This window comes from Equus asinus, chromosome 15 (genome assembly GCF_041296235.1).
Source record: "Equus asinus isolate D_3611 breed Donkey chromosome 15, EquAss-T2T_v2, whole genome shotgun sequence".
In the NCBI taxonomy this organism is placed as follows: Eukaryota; Metazoa; Chordata; class Mammalia; order Perissodactyla; family Equidae; genus Equus; species Equus asinus.
In genome coordinates, this window is record NC_091804.1 from 34179321 (window position 1) to 34196435 (window position 17115).

The 17115-nt window shown below is 42.3% G+C and overlaps 1 protein-coding gene across 1 annotated transcript in view; it reads left to right on the forward strand.

Moving 5' to 3' along the window:
* Positions 1 to 17115, forward strand: part of IFT52 (intraflagellar transport 52) — a 32271-nt gene that overhangs the window by 1318 nt on the left and 13838 nt on the right. Inside the window, exons 2-9 of the mRNA XM_014845927.3 lie at positions 1231 to 1355; positions 2010 to 2097; positions 5292 to 5421; positions 5718 to 5793; positions 6893 to 6964; positions 10316 to 10442; positions 13844 to 13930; positions 15333 to 15401. Of these exons, the coding sequence (XP_014701413.1) occupies positions 1231 to 1355; positions 2010 to 2097; positions 5292 to 5421; positions 5718 to 5793; positions 6893 to 6964; positions 10316 to 10442; positions 13844 to 13930; positions 15333 to 15401 (774 nt within the window). The remainder of the gene's footprint in view (positions 1 to 1230; positions 1356 to 2009; positions 2098 to 5291; positions 5422 to 5717; positions 5794 to 6892; positions 6965 to 10315; positions 10443 to 13843; positions 13931 to 15332; positions 15402 to 17115) is intronic.

Here is a 17115-nt window from a genome sequence, read left to right on the forward strand (position 1 = left end):
AAGAACAATAACAAAGTTCATTTTGAGCATCAAAATAAATTCCAAATGGACCAAATTTTAAATGTTAAAAAAATAACATCACAAAAGTACTGGAAGAAAGCATGGCAGGATATGTTTATAATCTTGGCATGGCAAAAACTCTTCTAAATATGTTATGCCATCCAGAAGCCAGAAAGCAAAAGATTAATGCTTTTAACTCTATAAATTTAAAAATTTTTGTATGGTCTGCAGAATTCACCCAAACCAAACAAGCCACCAGAAGTTAAATCTAAAGACAAACAAACTTATGGAAGTATTTGTTTAATGATCAATTAGAAAAATTCTAAACACAGTAAAAAAATTATTAGAGCATATGAACAAGAAAATCAGAAGAAATATAAATGGCCAATGTACACAGTGAAAGGTGGCCATCCCACTAATTTCAAAGTGCAAGTTAAAACAATAATGAGAGGGGTTTTTAGCCTATCTTATTAGCAAAGATGAAAATGATTGGAAATAGATAGGATTTTGTAGAAACAGAAATGTATTAGTGTTAGTGGAAGTAACAATTTTTGGGAGGGCAATTTGGAAGTAATTTACTTAGTTATTTAACAGGTAGGAATTTATTTTACACATATGCCAGGTACACAAAAACATGTTCAAGGGTGGTGTTTGTAGCACTGTTTTCCTAGCAAAAATTTGGGGAAAAACACAGATGTCAATCAGTATATGCCTAGTTAAATAAATTATGGTATGTCCGTTAAATGGAATATTGAGCAGGAGTTTAAAAAAAATCTGGTAGATCCAAATGTACTGACATGGAAAGATGTGAAAGATACAAGGTTAAGTGAAAATAATGTGTTGTAGAATAGTGCATGTGGTAAGATCCTATTTCCTAAATAAAACTATAAGTTAACGTATGTATAGAAAGAATCTAGAAGACTATACCCTACGCTTAATAGTAGTTAGCAGTAAGGAATCAGGTTGGAAACATGGTCTCCCACAAGGGTAGGTGATGGCCAGAGCAAGAGACAAGGCCAGAGCCGGGGTTACCAGCTTTAGGTTTCTGCATCTGTGATCATTCATTTCACTCTCAACCTTTGAGAATTATAGGGATTTCATAGCTAGATTGCAGCTGTATACCCTTTCTTGATAAATTAGAAGGAAGTAGACTATTTATTCCTTTTGGGGTCTCTCTTTGGGAGTATTGTTTATTGTTTCCCTTTTTCTGATCCCTCTTCTTTCTGTAAGGTAACCATGGAGAAAGAGCCTCGGAGCACCATTCTTTTCAATGCATACAAAAAGGAAGTGTTTACCACCAACAATGGCTATAAATCCATGCAGAAAAGACTTCGGAGTAATTGGAAGATTCAGAGGTGACCGTCTATGGTTTTCCCTTCTAAGTGATAATAATAACCTACTGGTAACACTGAAAAGTCTTTGTTTTCTTATGTGAGATAGATTGTTTAGGTGGGAGGAGCTCAATTTAAGATCGTTCAGAAGTAAATTATTAAAACATCTCTTTTGAAAAGTGGCAGTTGGCATATTATTAAGTTGTCCCCCAAATCCCAAATCAAAAGTTGTTCTGATTATACACACACAACTTTTTAAGAGATTAGAAGCTTTCTCCATATTCTAACTTGGGTTAATGCTTCAGTTTAGGGAAAGGAAAAATGAGAATATCTCTCTGTCTTTGTGGGTGTGTGTGGTTTTTCTTAAGGGGTAAAGATGGGTAACCATACCAGCTAATGGCAGAGCTGACTGAATTAGTGGTTGGAGGCCTCTGTGCTCCAGCATGGTTTACCTTGTACAGCCTGGCTTGTAAGGAGCACTTGAGCAGAGGCTGATGATTCTGGGGCAGGCCTGTAGAAGGGATGCTCAGTTTGGGAGAAAGGCTGGACCAGGATGTCTAAATCCCTTCATTGCTGGGCCTGTGCAGCCTCTGCTTCCATACAGTCTGGCGGCTAAAGTAATTCACAAATTGGTTTCAATTATGGATCTGACACTTGCTTTTAAAATCATATTTCTAGCTTAAAAGATGAAATCACCTCTGAGAAGCTAATTGGGGTGAAACTGTGGATTACAGCCGGGCCAAGGGAAAAGTTTACTGCAGCTGAGGTAAGAAATATCCCTAAAGAAGAAATGTCTTGAGATAGTTAGGAGCATGGACTCTGAAATGCTGGGTTTAAATTCGTCTTCACCACTTACTGTGTGGCCTTAAGGTAACCGCTCCGCCTCTCTCTTCATTATGGAGTAGTTGTGATGATTCACTGAGATACTGTGTGTCAAGTGCCAGACACAGTGCAGGCTATTTAAATATGAGCCATACTTCTTCGCCATATTTTTGCTTTGAAAATAGCAATATGCCACTTAAAATTAAGCTCATTTTTATTTTATTTCATGAAATAGACAAAGAGTGATAAACGTAAAACCCAGAACATAAATAGCAAGCATTGGCAAAGATGTAGAGAAATCGGCGCCCTTGTGCACTGTGGTGGGAATGTAAAATGGTACAGCCACTGTGGAAAATGGTATGGCAGTTCCTCAAAAAATTAAACATAGAATTATCTGGGGCCGGCCCTGTGGCCTAGTCGTTAAGTTCTGCGTACTCTGCTTCGGCAGCCCGGGTTCCGTTGCCAGGTGCAGACCTATTCCGCTCATTGGCAGCCATGCTGTGGCAGGCGACCCACATATAACATAGAGGAAGATTGGCACAGAGGTTAGCTCAGGGACTATCTTCCTCACCAAAGAAAAGACAGAAAGAAAAAAGGTTAAAATGGAAAATTTTATGTTATGTGTATTTTACCACAATTAAAAAACAAAAAACCCAGAATAAAGCAAGAACCTTTCTCACAGAAACTTGGAAGTTCCTTGATGTTCGGGGAGGACTGTGGGGAGTAGGGAGGTCAAGGCAGGGTGGGACCAGTGTGGTCCTTAGACTGAGGCAGTCCAAGGTGTCGTGCTCTTAGTTTGGGTGAGGCCATGAGGAGGAGGTCCATAGGGAGGAGGACCACAGGGAGGAGGGACACAGGGGAGCATTTCTGTTGTCCTTTTTCTTTCAACCTCATCTGGGAAGGGCATGCAGATAGACGTAACCGTTTGATGAGGTGAACTGAGAGAAGGAGCAGGAATTACTATTGAAGATGTGGAGGTGACCAGCTACCCCTACTGGGTGAGACACTAAGGGAGATGTAGCCTGCAAAGGAATATTTTATTACTTGTTGGGCTTTGGCTTCACACAGCACTATGGTTTCTCCCCGCTGATGTCCCTTCTCCACTTAGGGAAGCAAAGAGAGAGGTGACCAGGTCTTTGTCAAGGAGCAAGCAGCCTCAGGAAGGCAAGAGCGTCCAGAGAGAGGCTCAGAGACCAGTGCCTGGGCCTTTTCCCAAGAGGGGATGCGTGCCAGGCCAAGCCTTACTCAAAGCTCTCAGGGATGGAAGGCAGAGACTTCCAAAAGATGGGAGTCCTTTGAGAGGCAGATTTAGTTCCAGAGAACTAAATTAGCCTAATAAAGTGTCCTCTCACTAGACTGGTCCCTGGCACCAAGCCTTCCCTTTAGAGGTGGAGTGAGGTAGGAAGGAAAGGGAGAAAAGTTTTTAGCTTCTTTCTAAAAACCAATATCCCTTTGCATTTTTCTTTTTCTACTGGGCTGATCCTCTGGTGAGCAGTGGTCTTCCTCCAGGGCAGAGATCACTGCTTCCCTGGTCATTGCTGCTGGCCTCCTAGGACTAGTAAAGGGGTCAGCCCACCCCTCAGGGACTATATGATCCCTCTTTGATGTTGTCCTCCAGAAACTTGTGTGACAGAAGAGATATCATATGCCTGATATTAGACACTAGAATCCAGCCAGACACTCTCCTGAATTTGTCGTGTTGCCCTGTTTCCCTTGATGACATTGGCTCAACACACTTGCTTGGTGGTATTCAGTCACCTCCTGTTGACCCTGACCATGCTTTCCAATTCCATCAGACCAACGTCCACCTGTATTATAAATACCACCTTTATTACCCTGAATTGAAAAGCATAGATAATATAACCCACTACCATTAAAAAAAAAAAGTCAATGTCCTAACTAATGTAGAGAACTTAAAGGAAGATGATTTATAAAATAATATATATGCTTCAAAGTGTAAATGTTTAGCAGATACACACTGGAAGAATATGTGTATTTCAGCTTGTTAATGCTTGAACGTACATACACTGGAACACTTTTTTATTTAACATTTTGAAAAAAGGCTAAGTAACTATATAGAATCACCATGAACAGGACAGTCCACTGTGCAGAGTCCAGGATCTGTGAAGTTATGTCTTACTCAGGAACAAGCCCTCTTGATGGTGTAAATGATTGCACTCTGTTTTTTATATTTAGGGGGGTGGAGAAGAGAAGGAAATCCAGGGAGTGCAAGAGCAAGAGGGGCCACGCTGTAGCAGCACTGGTCCATGCTGGACCAGTGGTTTCCAAAGTGGGGCGCCAGAAGGAAATTGTGTTTATTATTCATATCTTTGTTATCCTTAAAAAATTTCCTCTTGGGAGTATGTTTTATAATTATGTAAATACATACTGTATATGCATATTAGAGTGCGTGTTCAATTTGTTTCTGATGGGATGTTTAAACAGAGTTGACAGGCTCTTGGTCTAGACCACCCTCCCCAGGTTTTGTCAGGCTGGGTCAACAAGATCAGTCCTAGATTTTTCTCCCCGCCCCAGCTGTGTGAAAGCAGAAGCGAGCTTCCCAAGAGAGAAGCAGACAGCATGCGTTTCTCACTATGGCTGCATCGGTCAGTGACTTGAACAGAGCTCCTCCCTGGGGTGGTGGGAAATGCCTTCATCCCGATATCCGTGGCTGGCAGTGAGGAGGAGGTGTGGTCTCGATCAGCGGTTGTCAGCCAGGGGTGATTTTGCTCCCTCCTCCCCTGGGGACATTTGGCGATGTCTGGGGAGGTTTTTGGTTTTCAGGAGAGGGTAGGTACAACACGCATCGAGTTGGTAAAGACCAGGGATGCTGCTGATTGGAGGAGACCTGTGAGCAGCCTTTTGGCTAGTAGTTGTCTGCTCTTGGTTTGCTGTCCAGATAGTCAACTTGGAAAATGTCAGTTCAGCTAGAGTAATTTGGAGCTTTAAGCTTAAAGCTTTATGCTTGGGAATTTTACAGAGAGAGTAGATTTTGTGTTATCTTCTATACATTTATATTTAAGTGCCTGATAGATTTGAAGTGTTTATTTTTCAGCTACTTATGGTCTTATTTATTTATAGTATTTTGGACAAAAGTCGTTTGGGTATATTCATAGATTGTTTTTGTCCTTTGTGTAGTTTGAAGTCCTGAAGAAATACCTTGATGGCGGTGGAGATATCCTTGTGATGCTCGGAGAGGGTGGGGAATCCAGATTTGACACCAATATTAACTTTCTCCTAGAAGAATATGGAATCATGGTTAACAATGGTAATTATTATTATTTCCTATTTTAATAGAGGCAGTAATTTCCTGTTTACTATTCATATTGTAGCTCTCTGGGCCTAACCGTACACTGGAAACAGCCCTGGGCTGTAGGGTGCGTGGTCAGCATCCTGGCCTCACTGGCAGTCTGACCCTTCTGGGCCCAGGCTTCTTCCACTTATAAAATGAGAGGAATTAGAGCAGAGTTCCAGGGTTCCGTTCGGGTCAAAGTTTTATGTGTCTGTAATATCAAACTTATATCTGTTATCTAAAATACACCTTCCTCTCTTTTTCCCTTAAAGATGCTGTGGTTAGAAATGTATATTATAAGTATTTCCATCCTAAAGAAGCTCTAGTTTCCAATGGAGTCTTGAACAGGTAAGCGTGTTCAAAGCAGAAATGTCTTTTTAAATGATTCATCTTTCCTACGTGAATCTTCCTCGTCTCCTCTCACCCATTCTTTTCCCTGGCCCTTCTTCTTTTCTCACCTTTTTGTTTTATTTCGTTATAATTTATTTTATTATATTACTCCTCATCTATCAAGTTATATTCCTCTCATCTTTTGAAATCTTACTCCACATTCACTTTTTTGTCAGTCAGAATACATTTAGTAGCAAACAACAGAAAACCCTATTCAAATGGGATTAAACAATCAAGAGACTTTCTTGACTCATGTGATTGAAAAGCCCAGAAAAAGGTCAGGGCTTGGATATAGATTGACAAAAGGATTCAGGATATCATCAGGGCTCCAGTTCCATTTCTTTGCAGTTCTCTTCGTTCTGCCCACCTCTGTGCATGGGCTGAATAGTTTTAACAGTTCCCCGATTCATACTGCAGGCCACATCGTCTGGGTGGGAGAGCATGCTGTAGTCCCAGCATTCCCAGCAAGAGTAGTCCTGAGGTTTGCCCTGTTTGAGCTGGCCTAGGCCACATGCCCATCCCGAACCGATCACTGTGGCAGAGGGCATGGAATGCCCTGATGGCATAGCTAGGTCATACTCTCTCCCCTGGAGCCTTGGGATGAGGTCAGTTTTTTCTGATCCACTGGATCCTAAAACATAATTGGGAGCTTTGGGGAAATGGGAAATGAATGCATGAGGGGGCAACATCAGGTGCCCTCTGTGAACTTTTCCCTATAGTCACAATGATTGATTCCACACTTGAACTTGCTAGATGCCTGGCACTCCGCTGGGTCTGACGATGCAGAGTCTAGGACGCGGGACTAGAATGTGGGTCTAGTGCATGGACCCTTCCCTTAGGACTTGAGAGAGAGGAACTGGTCACTGTTTTCATGTTACCTTTTGCAAGCTTCCCAAAAGAGGAGTAGGTGTGTGGGTGTACCTTTATTTAATTTTTCAGAATTGTATCTTGAACAAGTGTGCAGAGTCCTTGCATCTGGTTCATACTTACTGTTAATGAATGGAGTCTGAAATTCCTAAATTTTCTCATTTACTAGATTTCAATTCTTTTCTTCAAGGGAAATTAGCCGAGCTGCAGGGAAGGCCGTGCCTGGAATCATTGATGAGGAGAGCAGTGGAAACAATGCCCAGTGAGTGTGTTTTCCGAGGCCACCTGAGGAGGATGTGTTTGTCATTTTGAAGAGTTTTTTTTTCCAAAATGAAGAGTTTTCATTTTGATTCAAAAGTAATTCTCACCAAAAAGCCAATTTGAACAGTTCAAAAGGAAGAAAGTAGAAGTCCTCTGCTGTAAATCCATGCCCCTTTCCCAAAGATAATCAGTCTTAACAATATAATATTTAGATTTCTAGATTTTTTTCCATATATAAATATATAGGTAGGTAATGACTAGACAAAACTTGATGTTTCTGAATTTATCTAACCAATCTCCTATTATTGAACCTTTAGGTAGTTTATAATATTTTGCTTTAATAATACCAGCTAATGTTTACTGAGCACTTATTATGTGACAGGCATGTATTACCTCCTTTAATCCTCACAACAGTCCTGTGAGCTGATAGACAAGATAACAGGGAGGTTAATTACCCAAGCTCATTTGACTAAGTGTCAGAACTTAGTTTCAAATCTGGACAGTCTGCTCCAGGGCCTGTACTCTTAACTTCCGCCCCATGCTGTTACTGTGAACAACTTTATATTTGTCATTATAAATAACAAAGCACAAAGTGAACATCTTTGTGTGTACAGTTTTTGTGCGCTTATGCTAATGTTTTGGTAAGCTAGATGTTAACGTTGGGATTTCTGGGTCGAAGGTCTTGGGTTGATGCATTGCCGAATGTGGTACATCGCCAGTGGCCTTCCGGGCAGTTTGTAGCACTTACAGTCCCTGTGAACTCACCCCTTTTCCTCTCTTGCCAGCATGGAGTGTTCTAGTGAAAATGATGCCTCTTTATTTTAATTTGCATTTCTTTGATTATTGATGAGTGGGATGGCCGCTAAAGTCTATTGGCTGATTGTATTTCTTCCATGAATTTCCTATTCACAGCTTTGTGCCCATTTTTCTGTTGCTGGTTTGTCTTTTCTTATTCATTTATAGACCTCCATGTGTTGCAAATATTTTTCCCAGTTTACCTTTGTACTTTGGGGTATTTTGCCCCATAGAAGTTGAACATTTTTATTTGGTTAAAGCATATGACAAAGCTCTAATAATTAAAATAATGTGGTACTAATGCAGAAATAGTAAAAAGTAAATAAAAATTAGACTCAGACTCAAAATATATGTGGAAGGTGGGGGTTATTAGTTTATAATAAAAGTGACCTTTTTTTTTATGAGGAAGATTAGCCCTGAGCTAACTGCTGCCAATCCTCCTCTTTTTGCTGAGGAAGCCTGGCCCTGAGCTAACATCCGTGCCCATCTTCCTCTACTTTATATGTGGGACGCCTACCACAGCGTGGTGTGCCAAGTGGTGCCATGTCCGCACCCAGGATCTGAACCGGTGAACCCTGGGCTGCTGAAGCAGAACATGCGCACTTAACTGCTGTGCCACCAGCTTGGCCCCTAAAAGTGACATTTTAAATTATCGGGAAATAGATGGCATAATTTTGGCTATTTGGAAAAACATTTCCATTTTCAGACCATACCCCAAAATATATTTCAGGTGGATTAAAAATTTAAATATTAAAAATGAAACCATAGGGGCCAGCCCTGTGGCTGAGTGGTTAAGTTCGTGCACTCTGTTTCGGCGGCCCAGGGTTTCGCTGGTTCGGATCCTGGGCGCAGACATAGCACTGCTCATAGGGCCATGTTGAGGTAGCATCCCACATACCACAACCAGAGGCACTCACAACTAGAATATACAACTATGTACTGGGGGGCTTTGGGGAGAAGAAGAAGGAAAAAAAAAAGATGGCAACAGATGTTAGCTCAGGTGCCAATCTTTGAAAAAAAAAAATGAAACCATAAAAGTACTGAAAGAAAACATAGGTCAATATTTATAATCTTAGAGTAGGGAAGAGCTTTCTTAGTATGAAACCAAGGTGAAGTCATAAAGGGGAAAAATGTGTGGCAACTTATAGAATTAACAGTTTTGACATTCAAGAATCACAATCTAATTCTCGAGCTTTGTGTCAGCTTATCCAGTTGATGTAGGTAAAAGAACTGTGGGGTTAGAAGTTTCCGATTTCCTGTCTTGCTTGCAGGGTAACCCAGGATGGAGTAACTCTTAGCTTCTGTTTCTCTGTGTAATGGGGACAATGTTAGTCTTACAAAGTTGTTGGGAAACTCCAGTGAAGTCACACTGGTGACAGTGCTTATACCTTACAAGGTATAAGGCATAGTGACTTACCTGCTGTCGCATCGTGACCTCGTCGGTAATTGTACCGAAGGGCAAATGGCCGGTTATTTGTTTCCTGGGTCATCCGGAAGCAGCACGGCTCCTCAGTAGGCTCTGAGACATGGATAAGTGATCCTGCCTCTTGCTTTGAAATATTTTGTCCTCTTGGAGCCTCACAGCCTCATTTAGCCTTGTGTTTTACTGTGTCCCTTTTCCCTTCTCTCTCTACTGTAGCCACATTCCCAAACTTTTCACCCAGCTCATCTTACTCGTTCACACATGGTCTGTAAAAGGGGTAGATGAAACTTTACTGAAGGGATGAGGAAAACTGATTCGGGAAGGAAATAATTTTAAACTTAAGCTGAAAAGAATTTTCTCATGGTCTAAGGGAAAAGGGAAATTAAAATCTTTTTAGGGGATTCCTTATGGGCCCTCCCCCACCTCCTCCCACCCCATGTTTCTAACTTTGTGCTCTAGTTTTAAGATTCCTGGTTCTCTCCATTCTGAGAGCGCTTCCTTCAGACAACCACCTGTGCAGAGCTCCAGCTTTCTTTCAGTAAAACCATAACCCCTCCTGCATGGGTTGGCCTCACCCCAGGATCTGCACCCCACCCTGACCCGCTCCATCCCACACCCTTTCCAGGTGCCCCAAGTCAGACAGATACTCTCCGTCTTCCTTAGGACAGTGGAGGGTGGAGGAGGGGCTCAGGGCAGCCCAGTGTGGGGTGAGTACACGCCTCTGTTCATGTAAACTCTCAGCTGCTAACACACCCTCCCAGTGACGGGCGGTGATTCTTAGAGACGGCACCCGTCAGACCTCTGAGTAGGAGGAAGATGTTTACCTGTCATACGGAGCGGGCTCAATATGGCTCTAGCTCAGTTCAGAGAGGCCCCCTCTCTCCCACCTCCTCCCCACAGGGGCTAATTTAGTTCTTCCAGTTAGAATCATTTACACTTTCTGTTAATTTATATTCATATTTCTTAAAAATCTTTATTAAACTTATAGCTAGAGTTACACCAGTTTTCGAGTTAAGAAACCAAAGCTTAAGGAAATTTTGTTTGATGGTGAATTGCTCAAGAAACACTGAGATTGTGTTCAAAAATATTTTATTCATTTTTTTTTAATTTGAATGTTTCTTTAATTTCTTACAGGGCTCTCACCTTTGTCTATCCTTTTGGTGCCACGTTGAGTGTCATGAAACCAGCAGTGGCTATTCTGTCCACAGGCTCTGTCTGTTTCCCACTTAACAGACCCATTCTGGCCTTCTATCACTCGAAGGTACAGCCTTTCCTAGATATGGGTGGATATGTTGTTCTTATTATTGAAATAGTAAAAACTACTGTTTTCGGAGGGGTTTCATATATTTTCTCATTGGCCTTCACAACAGTCCTGCAAAGTAATATTTCAGTTATGTACATTTTACTTATGAGGAAACAATGGATTGTCCAGTAATTGATGGAGTCAAGATCTAAACCTAGCTCTTCTCATTCTAAATCCAAAGCTTTTCCACTACAGCATGAGGCTACGTGAGCAATGAGGATTATAGCTTTTTTTTTCTTGGGGAGGAAGATTGTCCCTGAGCTAACATCTGTGCCAGTCTTCCTCTATTTTGTATGTGGGATGCCACCACAGCATGGCTTGATGAGGAGTGTGTAGGTCCACACCCAGGATCCAAACCCACGAACCCCAGGCCACCAAAGTGGAGCATGTGAACTTAACCACTATGCCACCAGGCCGGCCCCTGGATTATAACTCTTAAATAACTTTTCATCCGGGCTATGACTGCGGGCTGTCCCCTCAGTCAGTCCATTCAGGGAAAGGTCGAGTTAACAAACCACACCCAACTGCATGGAATCACACTGCTGTTATTTTAGTTTATCCCAGGAAAACATGTCAGAAGACTGCTTGTCCAGTTCTCATCCTGGAGACCCCGCAAATGTGGGAACAGATGGTCCCAGAGGACACAGCTCTCATCATTACGACCCCATTTTTCCTCTGCCTTTTAATTCATGTTTTGCTGTAGTTGCCTTCATCTGACCACCGAGACAGAGTTCACCAGCTGACCTCGCCGATTTTCTCCAGAGACCTAGATGTCCCCGGTTCCTCACAATTCTATTTTTCTTTGTGGGACCTGGGTCTTATCTTTCCCTCCCATATTTAAAAGCTCTGACTTCATTTTATTAGGAAGTAAATAAATGTCTGTGCTGTGTTTGAAAGATGATATTTAGACAAAATTCCTATAGCTATTATGGCAGGTAGCCTCTCTCTAACAGCTGGAAATACTGCTTTAAAATTGGAGTAAAGTTTTATTAAATGATTCTGAATGCGGAAATAATTAGTTACATAAACTGTCAGTTTATAGCACAAAAGTAATGAGATATTCTTTTTAGGGGCCGCTGGTAGTTTAATACGAAAACTATAATTATTTGATTTGTGCACAGAGATTTTACCTGGCTTAATCACTGGGTTTTTATGGAGCATCTGTTGGGTTCAGAATTCTGTGCTAAGTGTGACGATTTGTTTAGAACTTATGAAATTATCATCTGCCGATTGCCTAGCCATTTAAAGCCTGTTTTCTCCACCTTACAGGCTTTTACCCCTGCCTTATATAATCTTTCAGACAGGTTGTTGCCTATCACTCGTAAGTCTGTGAGATGAGCCAGAGATCCCAGAGAGGGGGCCACTCTCCATCCTCTTGGAAGCTGTAATCAGAGCCAGGCTAGCCCTGGGGGATTCTGCCTCCTTGCAGGCCCATTGCCTTCATTGAGGTTATCACGAAGCTTTCCAGGTCTTTGGTTTACCAGGATAGACTCGTTAATATCGAAGGAGCAGATCAGTCCTTGAGTAGACATACTCTTGTTTAATTGGAACAAATTATAGACAAATGCTGAAAAAGGAGCTGAAGACAATGGTAGAATGTCTGTCAGGACAGAGTGAAAGGTTAATGGAAGATCTATAATCTATTTGAAATAAATCAAGTAAGGAAAAGAAGATTAAAGAAAAGAAAATATAAGCCTAACTGTGAGTGTAGTGAGAAGGAAAAGTCCTTCACTCCTCCTGTATTTACTCACATTGGTGGATTCAAGTGGGACTCAGTCCATTCAGTCACTTCTCCGTTCTTCCTGTAGAATTCCACTAAATTCACTTCGTGTTCTCAGTAACTGATCTATTTTTAATGGTTATGGTGTGGTAATAGTATTATTTTCCCATGAAGCAATTGCATAACATGGTACAAATCAAAGTGTGCTTTGCAGATTTTGTTTTATTTATGGGAATTGTGTGTGTGTCTGTTGACGTCTCTGGCTTTGGTGTAATTCTTTCCTAGTGCCATTATAACTGTGCCTGTTCCCTGTATGTGATGTTGATAGGAAAACTGATTGCATTTTGTATTTTTAATATTGTACTGTTTTTCTTGCTACAAAAGTAATCCATGCTCGTTGTAGAAAAATTGAAAAATAACAGATGAAGGCGGAAGAAAGAATGCCTCCCATTGCACTGCTCTGAGGCTGCCCAGACTGGCGTTTCGATCATTTCACCTACTTTTCCTTGTGCCCCATTTTTGTTTATTTGCCTCGCAGGCTTTAAACTAGGATAGAAGTGCAGTTTATTGTGTACTTTTTTATTAGCCTAATGTTATGACAGAAGCATTTTCCCATGTTACTGAAAACCCTTTCTAATATATGATTTAACAACGGGGGGAGGTTCCGTTATTCTTAACCATTTTTCTGTGGTTGAACAGTTGGATTTACTTCTAGCTTTTTGTGATTATGACTATAAAATTGTGTATAGAGCTTTTCTCTGTCTTTCAGACAGCTTTGTTGCATGTGTTGACAGTTTCAGCAACAGTATGTGAAAGAACTTATGTCACTGAAACCTGACCAACACTGTTAGTAGTCATTTTTTCTATTTATTAATCTGATAGGCAAAAATATTTTGTTTTGATTAGTTTAAAATTATTAATATTGAAAATTTTTCTTATTAACCAGTTGTATCTTTTGTGAATTTTTTTCTTTTTTTTTGAGGAAAATTAGCCCTGAGCTAACTGCTGCCAATCCTCCTCTTTTTGCTGAGGAAGACTGGCCCTGAGCTAACATCCATGCCCATCTTCCTCTACTTTATACGTGGGGCGCCTACCACAGCATGACATGCCAAGCGGTGCCATGTCCACACCTGGGATCTGAATCAGCAAACCCCGGGCCGCCGAAGCAGAACGTGCGAACTTAACTGCTGCTCCACCGGGCCGGCCCCTCTTTTGTGAATTTTTCATGCTCATGGCTTAGTTTTCCATTTGGATCTTTAAGTTAAATACTGTTTTTTGGTACTCATAAATGTCTTTAATTCTCTCCAGATTATCTTTGGATTTATCTTTTTTTCCCTTCAAGGTTATGATCTTCATTTATAAGACAATTAATAATGGGAAAATGCTGTAGAACCAGTTCACAGTGCTTTTTGTGACAGTCAAATAGAAGAATACATACACATCTAAAATGAGGGGCAGGTCGGAATGTAGTTATTATCATAGTTGGTATTTCTAGACCATTAAAATCCTGAGGAGAACTGGCCCTTGTTAGAATAGAAGACAGCTGCTCCCAGGAGTAATGATAAGTGTTTGGAGACTAGGATGATGCATGCAGTGCATTGAGGATCAGAGTGTCTGATCAGAACCTTGTCATTGACAGAGCCAAGGTGGGAAGCTGGCAGTGCTTGGCTCGTGCCACATGTTTAGTGATCAATATTTGGATAAAGAAGAAAACAGCAAAATCATGGTAAGCGTTTCTCTTTTATCGCATTAATGTATAATGTGTAAGCATGATTTTCATGTCATTTAAAAAAATATTGCCAAGTTCATCTATTCATTTAAAACCAGCTATTCAGAGCCCGTTATATGCCAGGCACTGAGAGTACAAAGCTGAGTCAGGCAATGTCTACACTGAGAGAGAGAGTGAGAGACAGAGAAGTAAACCTAGAAGGATGTGGCGAGCATTTCTAAGCCAGCTTGAGGTGGGAGCTGACGCTGGAGGAGTGGTGAGGAGCAAGCCCAGCCAGGGCCTCCGAGCAAAGCCCAAGAGCTTGAAGTTTCTGCAGAAATCCATGGCTAGCCCTTGTAGGGTGTTCAGCTGCCTTGGACACAGTCAGAGCTGTGTTTTAGAAAGACACTCTGTAGGTGTATGGGAGGTGGAAAGGAAGAGGCAGCCTGGAGCCAGTTAGGAGGCTGGTAGGGTCAGCCAGGCAAGAGGGGAGGAGGACGGAATGAAGGCAGTGGAGGTGTGGATGAGGGGAGGGCTGGCCCACAGGGGTGGCCTTTAGGAGGGGTTATGTATAGAACTGGTCACGGACTGATGTGGAGAATGGGGTAAAGGAATTGCAATTGCTTGTCAGAATAGTGCAGAGGAGGGGCTGGCCCTCTGGCCAAGTGGTTAAGTTTGCGCACTCTGCTTCAGCAGCCCAGGGTTTTGCAGGTTCAGATCCTGGGCATGGACCTAGCACCGCTCATCAAGCCACGCTGAGGCGGCGTCCCACATGCCACAACTAGAAGGACCCACAACTAAAAATATATACAACTATGTACCTGGGGGCTTTGGGAAGAAGAAGGAAAAAGAAAATCTTTAAAAAAAAAAAAAAAAAGAATAGTGCAGAGGAAATCTTTCGGGTGAGGGACGCCAGGCCGTGCATGCAGAGCTGGACGCGAGTGTGATCTGGTGAATCACTTGCCGGGGAAGAAGCCCCCACTGGGCTTTCTCATAACTGTTGTGCTGGGAGATTGCTTCAGCTCTTGTTTCTGTGGCATCCACATGAAGTTCCAATGTCTCTAGACACATTCTCTGGGGATCTAGGTATATTCCACTTTTAAGACTGTCATCAGCACATTAAATAGGGATTGCTTTGGGACTGTGAACAAGTTTTAATAAATTTTGGCTTGTGGTTAGAGATTAGAGTGCTCTAAAATAAATGACAAATTTCTCATAGTAAAAGTGGCATTAGGGTGAGGAAAGATTTTAAGTTTTCATATGATTTCACCAAGAGATGGGTGGCTACCCTTCTTCAAATCACTGGTTTAATCTTTTTCCCCTTACGTTTTTTCTTGGTTGATTTAATTCTCTAGTTCTGCCCCTCAGCTTTCTCAAATAACCAAGTGTCTAATTCTGTGTTTATTTTTTTGAAATCCAGGATGTTGTTTTCCAGTGGCTCACGACAGGAGACATCCACCTAAACCAGATTGATGCTGAGGACCCAGAGGTAGGAGGCTGGGAATCACTGAAACATTTTTAGATAAAGAATGGGTCCAGGGACTGGCCCCGTGGCTGAGTGGTTAGGTGCATACACTCTGCTTTGGCAGCCCAGGGTTTTGCCGGTTCGGATCCTGGGCGCGGACATGGCACCACTCATCAGGCCATGCTGAGGCAGCATCCCACATAGCACAACCAGAAGGACCTACAACTAGAATATACAACTATGTACTAGGGGGGCTTTGGGGAGAAGAAGAAGAAAAAAAAAAAAGATTGGCAACAGAGGTTAGCGCAGGTACCAATCTAAAAAAAAAAAGAGTGTGTCCAGCTTCTCAGCACCACTTGAACAGTTCCAAAGGAATATCTAGCTCTCGCTTTATCATAAGACAGATAGAAAGAAGTGATGCTTTTTTTTTTTTTTAAAGATTTTGTTTTTTTCCTTCTTCTCCCCAAAGCCCCCCGGTACATAGTTGTATATTCTTCGTTGTGGGTCCTTCTAGTTGTGGCATGTGGGACGCTGCCTCAGCGTGGTTTGACGAGCAGTGCCATGTCTGCGCCCAGGATTCGAACCAACGAAACACTGGGCCACCTGCAGAGGAGCGCGCGAACTTAACCACTCGGCCACGGGGCCAGCCCCTCTTTAAGACTTTTTTTAACTTTTGTATTTATTATATATCAGGCACTATATAGCATATACTTCCATGTAAATCATCTTATTTCATCCTTACAACAGCCCTGTGAGGTAGATGGTCTTATTCCCATCGTTTTTTTTTTTTTTTAAAGATTTTATTTTTCCTCTTTCTCCCCAAAGCCCCCTGGCACATAGTTGTATACTTTGAGTTGTGGGTTCTTCCACCTGTGGCATGTGGGATGCTACCCCAGCATGGCCCAATGAGTGGTGCCATGTCCACACCCAGGATCTGAACAGGCGAAACCCTGGGCCACCGAAGCGGAGTGCAAACTTAACCACTCGGCCATGGGTCCAGCCTCTGATCTTATAGATGAGGAAACTGAAATTCTGTAAGATTGCAGTGTGCTCAAATAGCAAGCAGGCACAGAGCCGGGATCCAAACCCAGGTCTCCTGAATCAAAGTCTGCTCATTCTGCAATTGCTTCTGTGTTTCTTTCTTTCTTTCTTTTTTCAGGAAGGTTGGCCCTGAGCTGACATCTGTTGCCAATCCTCCTTTTTTTTTTGCTTGAGGAAGTTTGGCCCTGAGCTAATATCTGTGCCAGTCTTCCTCTACTTTGTATGTGGGATGCTGCTATGGTGTGGCTGATGAGTGGTGTGTAGGTCTGCACCCGGGATCCAAACCTGCACACCTGGGCCACTGAAGTGGAGCACATGGAACTTTAACAACTCAGCTACTGGGCTGGCCCCACTTCTGTGTTTCTTAAACTCTGAAATGTCAGGGAAATTATTTCCTGGCATTGGGTAGCAGGAGGTGGGCCAGAGGCAATCAGAAAGGTGGTCCACCGAGCGCTTCCTCTCTGCTGAGGATGTGGCCTCCCAGGGGCTGATTTGGGTTAGGAAAGAGGACAGCCACATGTCTAAAATATTCCCTTATATGGAAACATTAAGTTTATGGATCTTTTGCCTAAATTGCTCCTGAAAAGTGATGTAAGCCCCCAAAACAAAAGACTTGGAGTACAGCCAGGAATTCGCTCTTCACGTCTCACAGGAGCCAAGTCTGAGGGGACGGCGTCTTTGGCAGCTGCCAATCCTA